The sequence below is a fragment of the Carassius auratus genome, chromosome 3 (assembly GCF_003368295.1).
Source record: "Carassius auratus strain Wakin chromosome 3, ASM336829v1, whole genome shotgun sequence".
In the NCBI taxonomy this organism is placed as follows: Eukaryota; Metazoa; Chordata; class Actinopteri; order Cypriniformes; family Cyprinidae; genus Carassius; species Carassius auratus.
The window spans coordinates 8,880,459-8,889,682 of NC_039245.1; the positions used below are offsets into that span (position 1 = coordinate 8,880,459).

The 9,224-nt window shown below is 39.3% G+C and overlaps 1 protein-coding gene across 1 annotated transcript; it reads left to right on the forward strand.

Moving 5' to 3' along the window:
- Positions 1-258: 258 nt before the first annotated feature.
- LOC113046819 (eukaryotic peptide chain release factor GTP-binding subunit ERF3A-like) lies at positions 259-7,558 on the forward strand. The gene is made up of 14 exons (XM_026207846.1): positions 259-700; positions 1,944-1,985; positions 2,528-2,782; positions 3,409-3,442; positions 3,538-3,615; positions 3,760-3,940; positions 4,931-5,085; positions 5,174-5,314; positions 5,594-5,687; positions 5,888-5,968; positions 6,059-6,232; positions 6,383-6,472; positions 6,636-6,804; positions 6,925-7,558. Exons 1-14 carry the CDS (start codon positions 505-507, stop codon positions 6,975-6,977), a joined length of 1,743 nt encoding a protein of 580 aa, XP_026063631.1. The 5' UTR covers positions 259-504; the 3' UTR covers positions 6,978-7,558.
- The last annotated feature ends 1,666 nt before the right edge of the window (positions 7,559-9,224 follow it).

Consider the following 9,224-nt stretch of genomic DNA (forward strand, 5'->3'; position numbering starts at 1 on the left):
AAATGACTAAAGTTAAGCTTCAAATACATTTTAAAAGCATATTAAAACACTTCAAATACATTTTCGCATATTTAATAGTTTTATAGCTGCAGTGAACCGTAATAGGCTATTTGGTAGTTTTTAATGAGGTCAGCAAACGATCGGGTCCACCCATAATGCAGAAATGTAGTTTATTATCGACACCGCTCAGGCGCCTCTCGCGTTCTTTCAGAAGCAAAACACTACATTTCCCAGAATCCCACCCGCTATTGCTTCGCGAGGTCAGGGGAATCGTCAGCACACACGAGGACTCATTCCGAGAGCTTAGTCAAACCTCCCTTTTTTTCTCTTCCCTCCGCTGCGAGACACCGGCTGTTTGATTTCAACCAAACGGGGGGAAGGCCACAGTCCACTGACAGAAAGTTCAACGGCGCACGCGGTGAACTGACCAGCGGCTAAGGCCGGGCACGAAAGTGATCAAGTCCGTGGCTTTAAAGCGTGCGTGTGTGGAACAGCTGTGTGGCGATGGAGGCGATAGACACTGCCCCTGATTCCTGGGATCAGGAGGACGATGGCCAGGCCCAGGTCGACGAGCAACTTTCCAATGCTTTTACTACCAGTCTAAACGTGGAGGCCAAGCCGTTTGTCCCCAACGTGCACGCCGCAGAATTCGTCCCGACCTTCCGACAGAAGGACTCCGATGAAACGGTGGAGTCAGCGGGTGAGTTCCCGGTTATTTAACGACTGTTAGCCGCGTTAGCTGTTAGCCTCACACACGCTTGTTCGCATGAGCTTAGCATGGATGCTACATCAGAGTTACAGTCAATGGCTCGGAGCGGAAACAGGGCCAACGTTTAATTTACAAGTTAACAAGCTGAAAAACTTGCTTGACGTGAATTAGAAGTGTTCGTCTACGCTGTAAGAACGCGGTAACAGTAGTTCGTGCTTTATCAGCGAATCAGTTTGGTGGAGACTTAGTGTATAGTAGGTGCTTATAAAACAATTTTAGACTTATAACAACATAAACCTGGCTGGTGTTGCAGAATTAAAAGTGTATTCGGTTAGTGTTTTTTTTTAAATGGACAGTTTGCTGAAACTTTCGACGTGTTTTGACGTTTTATTAACGCACGTGAACTTAGTCAAAATGTGCTTCCGTTTATTATAATTTCTATATCTTCGATTAAAAAAATAAAAAACATCTGTCCTGTTGATTGACTGCTTTGTTTGAGTGGCCTCTTTTAACTGATTGTTTAAGGGTGGGGTTTGACCCCCATGTTGTCTTAGTGCAAACAAAATGTACCATTATGTGTTATGTGCTGTTACAGTATAACAATGAAAGTCAGTTGTTGCCCTCATCCGCTTAAATCATGACACTACAAAACTGGACATATTCATTATCATCTAGTCTTAGATCAAAGGCAGATCCAGAAAATACCAGCACAATTTGGCAGCAAAATTGTTTCACTACAGCTAAGTTTCTAAACTCTCACCTGAAGCCTTTGTGTCAGCTGTTGTGTTTGAATACAGTGTGTTTAAGGCTCTCACTGGAGGTCTTCTGGGAAAGATCAATGTAGCGTGTAATGGAGGTAAACGCAGTGATGTGATCTGATATGCTTATTAAACTGTGCAATAAAAGAAAACTCTTAAGAGGGGTAGATTTTAACACAATTTATGAAAAAAAGTATTAAAAAATAAAGAAATGAAGTGGAAATTTCAATCAGTGATCTTGTTATAAAACTGTCATTTGGACAAACGTGGGAGTTTGTTTTTAACAGTTTTTTGTCTTGCTACATGTGGAAGATATACCATTTACATTTCACATACTATTATTACATACTCCAGTTTGATGTTTGCAAATTTGTTGAATGTTGTTATGCAGTTTCCCTTTTAAGATGATTATTCTTAGCAACCAGACTGTCCTGTGTAATTACAGCTGTAAAAATAAGCATTTTATATTCCTGCAGGTCCTGATACAGATGCCAATGTGGAAGTATCAGAGCCTGAGGGTAAGTAAATGCCGAGACACACAACCACATTGTGCTTCACATCCCTGTAATAAAGATAATAAACATACAGATGAGTCTAGTATCTTATGCTTGTTCACATTGTGGATCATTCAGTATGATAAACATGTTAATTTGAACGGACACATTAATGCTTCCGTTCTAGCAGGACATTTGTGTGCCATCAATGCAATTTTTTCCATTCTGCTGTGAAGAAAACTATTGTTCAACCAATGTGAACCGTGCTCTTGGTCACAAGCCCGGCGCTGAAACATAAAACCATGACTTGGTGGTGCTCACGAGCAAAGTATTTTCCTAAGTAATGGTGAATAGTCAATCTGTAGTCTTGTATTTAGGTGTAGTTTGATCAACACAATAGTGAAGTGAAAAATCTTAATGGCTGTTTGAAGACATATAAATATTGTTTGACATTTGTTTTAAGTGAGAAGCTGGTATCATAAATGGAAAGTTGCATAGGGCAATGTTAAACCGGGGTGTCTTGTTGGATAAATGGTGTAAAAAGATAATGTTGGTTTTGACACCAGCTCCGCCCATGGAGAACGGTGATGTGGAGATGGGAGCAGATGACACCTGGGAGCAGAAAGGGGGTGAGCCCAGCAAGGCTGAGGCAGAGCCAGGAGGCAGCCCTGGAGGAGACGGGGGTCAGGCGGAAGAAGACTCCCCTCAAGAGGAAGGAATGGAGGAGGAGGAAGAAGTAGTGCCAACACCTAAAGTAATCCCCACACAGCCAAATGCCCCCAAGAAGGAACATGTTAACGTGGTCTTCATTGGCCATGTCGGTTAGTGTTTGCATACTGCATTTACATGATATATTTGATGCCAGCATCCAGTTTTAACTCCTTAGGGACTGTTTACTTTTGGGTTGATTCTCAGGAAAAGATCTTTAATGTAAGGTCACATTTAGTTTAAGATTTAGATACTTTAAAAATATATGTATACAATTGTTTTGTTGTTTTCTATATATAGTTTGACTTTTTCTATTCAGTTTTTTTCCGATTCGTTAATAAATAGCTGTGGTAATTGGTATAATGGTAAATTATTAACAAACAAACATGGTTAATCGCACAGTAACTTGTCAAGAACTTCTTGCTTGTGCTTTTTTAGTTTTATTGTTTTAACTTTTCATCTTTTAGCTTCCATTTCATTTTCTTAAGATAAGCAGTTTCAGTAACACTCACAAGTTTCATTCATCTCATTTGCCGGAATAGTTTTTTCACTTGGCTCTAATTCACTTGGATTTGTTATGTAACCACTTTATTATTAATCCATTACCTTCAAGGCATCTCAGTGCAAACATATCCCAAGAGCATCATGGGGAACACTTTTAAAATGTCTTTAGGAACAGAATTTTACCATCTTTATCTGTCCTGGCTTACCCTGTCTTTCTTATCTCATTTTGCTCCAGATGCTGGCAAGTCAACTATTGGAGGACAAATCATGTGAGTTGTTGATTTTGCCACAGTGTGTTTGGCAGATATTGTTGGTTTTTCCGTCCCATGTTTCTGATAGCTTATATTCTGCCCCTCCTCTGCAGGTATTTAACAGGAATGGTGGATAAACGAACTCTGGAGAAGTATGAGAAAGAAGCCAAGGAGAAGAACCGGGAAACTTGGTAATTAGCTTGGCTAAAAAGTTAATTTACCAGAACATCTAGTGGGCAGTCAAATTAGATCCTCTAAACACAGTTGAAACACCTTAGTATTTGTATTTATTTCTTAAGGTAGAGTAATTTTTCATAGTTAATGTTTTTTCTCAGGTACCTTTCTTGGGCCCTTGACACAAACCAGGAGGAAAGAGACAAAGGAAAAACTGTGGAAGTCGGACGTGCGTACTTTGAGACCGAGAAAAAGCACTTTACCATTCTGGATGCACCAGGCCACAAAAGCTTTGTGCCCAACATGATTGGTGGAGCTTCACAAGCTGACTTGGCAGTGCTGGTGAGTTGTAGCGTTGATTAGGCACTGAAAGACATCTGTGAGAAATATCCACTCATGCCACCTGCTGTTCAGGAAGTCTCCATGGAAAAATCCTCTCCCTTGCTGATCTGTGTTCAAGTTGAATGTGTTAATGACACAGTAGAGGGCGCTGTCTGAATGCAGATGTCAGTCTCAAAAGGCTTTGACTTTAAAGGGTACATAACATACAGTTTCACCTAATCTCATGTTAATCTTGAGTACTTATAGAGTAGTAGTGCAGTTGTACTTATTTATCCAAAAAGTCTTTAGTTTTATCATATTTATAAAAGAAAAATACAGCTTTCCAATTCTTTGCGGGAAAAGCAGAGCTCCTGGAGGCGTGCCGTGAGCGGAGCTATAATGCTGATGTTTTGTGTTGTTTCCATTAACATATATTCACTTATGTGCTGATTTCCAACAAAATACAGAAATCTGATGCATTTGTACTTACATGAATGGGGTCTTTTATCACAGGGACGGCTACATGTTTTTATAGCAAATGATGTGCAAATCCAGCATCCACCTGGGCCTTGTTTAGAAAACAGTCGTCACTCAAATGACCAGAACACACAAACGTACTTGATACATTCTGTTGGTGCCCTGGAAAAAGAAACTGCATCCACTGTTCGTGTAACGCTGGGTTCTTGGGGAAGCTGAACACAGTTACTTTCCCTCACATCCAAAAACACACTTTTTTGGAGGCATTCTCAAACAAATCCTATGCAGCGCTGTCAACGATTTTGAAGCATGTTGATGTGCGCGGTCTCGCTCTCCTCCAGTCAATGTGTGTGCGCAGGCATGCTTGACTGGGAGAAATGCTCTTAAAAGGACTTCCATTCATTAGATCCACGAACAAAACAAAAAAAACAGCCGAAACTTGTACCAAAACCCGGAAGTAAGATTTTCGGCACAGAAATTCTCAGTCATTCTTCTAAATTATTTTTTAAAACTTTGGCCATGTTTTGTCTGAAGGTAATCTCTGCAAGGAAAGGAGAATTTGAGACGGGCTTCGAGAAAGGAGGCCAGACACGGGAACATGCCATGTTGGCCAAAACTGCTGGAGTCAAGCATTTGATTGTACTTGTAAACAAAATGGATGATCCAACAGTGAACTGGAGTTTGGAGAGGTCAGACATTTATATACAAAGGCTGTTGGTGTTGTATTTATTTGTTATTTTTTTTTGAGGGTAAATTTTTTACACTGTTTGCACATAGGTACGAAGAATGTAAGGAGAAACTTGTTCCATTTTTGAAGAAAGTTGGGTTCAACCCCAGGAAAGATGTTCATTTCATGCCGTGTTCGGGACTTACTGGGGCCAATCTGAAGGAGCCAGCAGAGTACTGCCCTTGGTATACGTAAGTGTGCTGACTTGCTGTCATTTAAATTGTATTTGAATGCTTTTTGACAATTATTGTGTAATATTTTACATATAGTATAAAAAAACATTAAATAAGTGGTTCTCAACCTTTTTGACTCCCAAGGCTCTTTTTTGTCCAAGATTGTATTTGAAGGCCATTCCTTCTAAGTTCTAAGATTCCTTCTGGTTCTCCCGGGCCCCCTGGTTTAGAACCACTGCTTTGAATATCATAAAAGTACATGATTAATGTGTCTCTATTTTCGTGTATTATGAACAGAGGGTTACCATTCATTCCACATCTGGATAGTTTGCCAAATTTCAACAGATCAAATGATGGACCAGTCAGGTTACCCATAGTAGACAAGTATAAGGTATGTAAAGTGTAAAATAAATCATCTATGAAAAAGAAGAATAAATATTCTGTTTTATTTAATTATTGTTGGGGGAATTAGTTTTTTTCACTTAATTTGAGTTATCTTGAGCTGTATGAATGTATTGAAGTTCATATGTCATGCATGGCTTTATTTAGATGTTTTATTTAAAAATACTGCTTTTTGGTGTGTTCTTGCAGGACATGGGCACTGTGGTATTGGGGAAATTGGAGTCGGGATCAATCAGCAAAGCTCAGCAACTTGTGATGATGCCCAACAGGGTAAGATTATTGTAAAGTATCCCTTTAAAAACATCAGATTTTATTGCAAGAATTGGCTGACGTATCTGTACTTATCTCAACTGTCTGCAGCACACTGTAGAGGTGCTGAGTTTGCTTTCTGACGATGTTGAAACCGATGATGCCGCCCCGGGAGAGAACTTGAAGTTGCGACTCAAAGGCATTGAAGAAGAGGAGATCTTGCCAGGCTTCATCCTCTGTAATGCTGAGAACCTTTGCCACACTGGGCGCACCTTTGATGCCCAGGTCAGTGGAAACTCTGTAAAGTCTTCTGTAATTAAAAGAATGATCCAAATTAAATAAAAGTTCAGCTCTATCAACAGTATATATGATTACTCAATTACCTTGTTTTTGTTTTGCTACATGGGAATTGTGCTTTTGTCTCTGCCATTTCAGATAGTCATCATTGAACACAAGTCAATCATCTGCCCAGGTTACAACGCAGTTCTTCATATCCACACCTGCATTGAAGAAGTGCAAATTACGGTAATGGCAGCACATTTTCAATTTTTACATTTAGTATTTGGACAGAAGTTCTCTTGTGTAAATCTGTGACCATAAGCTCTGCAGACTTTAGCTCGGGTGAGTGCCTCATTTACAGCTGGTTCTGTATCAAAGTGGTTTAAATGTGCCTTTGGTCCCTTTACAGGCCTTAATCTGTCTGGTAGACAAAAAGACGGGGGACAAGAGCAAAACACGACCGCGCTTCGTCAAACAAGACCAGGTGTGCATTGCTCGTCTGAGAACAGCTGGGACCATCTGCCTTGAGACCTTCAAAGATTTCCCTCAAATGGGACGTTTCACCTTACGAGATGAAGGTAAGTGGACATTATCGCCAAATGCGAGTTTGTAACTTATTTTCAACTTGGATTTGTTGCTTTATATCTGTTCTGTGAATTTCTTTTGAGTTCTGAATATGTACTTCCTTTGTCTTGTAGGGAAAACCATTGCCATTGGAAAAGTGTTGAAACTTGTTGCTGAGAAGGACTGAAAAGAATGATTGGTGGTTCTGAAACGACTGACCGAGGCGGAGGCAGATGCTGCTTCAGCCGCAGCACACTTCATAGCCCTCCTGTCCTTTCTCCTCTCCGCCTCCCGAAGACCAGCTTGAAAAACTTATCTTAAAGAAATCTGTTTTTAAGCAAATGAAATCAAGTCCACATGTGTCAGCTTTCTCATATTGAGAGCTCAGCGATGCCATTGTTCTAGGTTCTCCCCCATGACCTGTTCTTCATCAGTCTCACACGTTGAACGGCAAGAGATCTAGCTCTCTTCCATACCTTTTATTTTTATAATTTTTCTTTTTGCTTCCATCAGAGAAATATAATGGCAGCAGTTACAGTAAACGTATGTGGACCAAGATTTGTTTGTTAACATAAAATGATTTATGAGCAGAAAAGTTTGAATGAATAACCAATTGAAACCAAAATGTTATATATCTTGGTTGTACATGTCTCCCGTTGCTTATTCCCATTTTGGTTTCGGTTCACATAACGTTCTTGCAAAGTGCATGAGCGTGTTCACGTTATTAAAGCATCTTCTATGACAATAAAATATAAAATTGGGAAAGATGTAATTGTTGAATTTTTTATTTTCCCCCTTTATAAAATGTTTTTTGCTAGGTTTCTTTTAAAAAAATGAAAAGAAAATGTGTTGGAAATGTATTTGAATAGCATGTCTGCGCTGTTAATTATAAGGGTATTTTGGTTTACCCCTTTAAAAAAAAAAAAACTTTCTTGATCTGTTGCTATATTTCCACATCAAACAACTTGGAGTCTCTTTCTATATATTTTGGTTCCATGTTTAGTCAAAGGCAGAAATCCGAAGTACTTTTCTGAGTAATGTGAATTTCTAATTTCTATATTACTCAATACCTTGTATATGCAAACTGCAATGATTGTTTCCAGTTTATATATCCTGCAAAACATGGGCTTGAGGTGAACTATTTAGCCCTTTGCTTAAACTGGTAACAATGTGATTTTTGTATTTGTGTCTGAAATTGCTCTGAAACGCAAACAGGGCAGTGAGGTCCAGCTCCAGATGTTCATCATACTGACACACCCACAGGGAGTGGCTTTCACTCAACTGTATTCGGTGGATAAGTACAGTAACTGGCAGGCAGATGTGGAACGAGAGCTTCTCCATAATCATTGATTGGCCCTGAGCTTTCTGAGTAACTGCTTCATTTTTTGGTTAATGCATTTAAGTGATGATGAATTGTTTTTCTCTGTCTGTTTTCAATGCTCTAAGGCTAAGTTCATATTGGTGGTCTATTTCTGTAGATCAAGATGCATTCCAACATTTCTTCTGTGCAGACGCAGACTGATGAATCTGGGTCATGTCCTGGAAAGACTTTCCATAAAGGAGTAAACTGTGTTAGAGGTCACTTTAAAAAGCCAGCCCTGTCCATATTCATTGGGGGTCTTCTCTTTGGCACGGGCACTGCACTATCCTTGTTATGCTACACCGGGGTGGGCAATGTGCCCTATTTATTAGGACCTATTTTCTTGTCCATGGGGCTGATGTTTCTGGTCACTGGATTTGTTTGGGTGCCCGTCATTAAGCAGAAGATGGTCCATACAGCCATAACCCAACTGAGCCATTGCAGACCTCTGCTACCTGAGTAAGAAGATGTGTCTTCTGTTGTAAGTGCTTATTTGTATTGTTTTGTCCCTGGTCAATCCCTACAACTGGATTAAAATAGCTTTAAATGCTCTGATGTCATCAGAGGTAAAAATGAATTCAGACCAAACCGAATGGCAGGGACACACAGAATACTGAATAAGCACGAATATGTAGGTCGATTCTGAGGAAAACACCTTCAGATTGAAAATAATAAAGCACTGTGTTTGTCTACCATTAAGTCATTCATTGATTACGATTTGATGAATTCGGTTTTTAAACAATTATTGTTATAACGTACTGATGATTATGTTCACTGTTTGCACCCTAATGTAGGCTTATATTTACCCAGAAATGATCATCTATATGTTCTCGACTCTGAACCGAGAGCAACCGAGGAACTTTGTAAATTATTCTGAAAAGTTGTTCCGAATAGCATTTTTATGAATAAAACAGTTTTGACAGTTTTGTTAACACACATGTGAAAATTGGTTTTAAAGGATAATGGTATTGATAACACAGACATAAAAACACAAACGGAGGACCAAACCTACATAAAATAAATAAATACATGAATGTAATAAAGGAAATAAATTAATAAAGTACTTGATAAAAC

What these genes read in the sequence shown, in the direction of transcription:
- LOC113046819 (XM_026207846.1), top strand. Translation starts at nt 505, where the DNA reads ATGGAGGCGATAGACACTGCCCCTGATTCCTGGGATCAGGAGGACGAT. An exon ending in GAGTACTGCCCTTGGTATAC is followed by an intron (nt 5,315 to 5,593) that starts GTAAGTGTGCTG and finishes TATTATGAACAG; the next exon opens with AGGGTTACCATTCATTCCAC. An exon ending in GGCGCACCTTTGATGCCCAG is followed by an intron (nt 6,233 to 6,382) that starts GTCAGTGGAAAC and finishes CTGCCATTTCAG; the next exon opens with ATAGTCATCATTGAACACAA.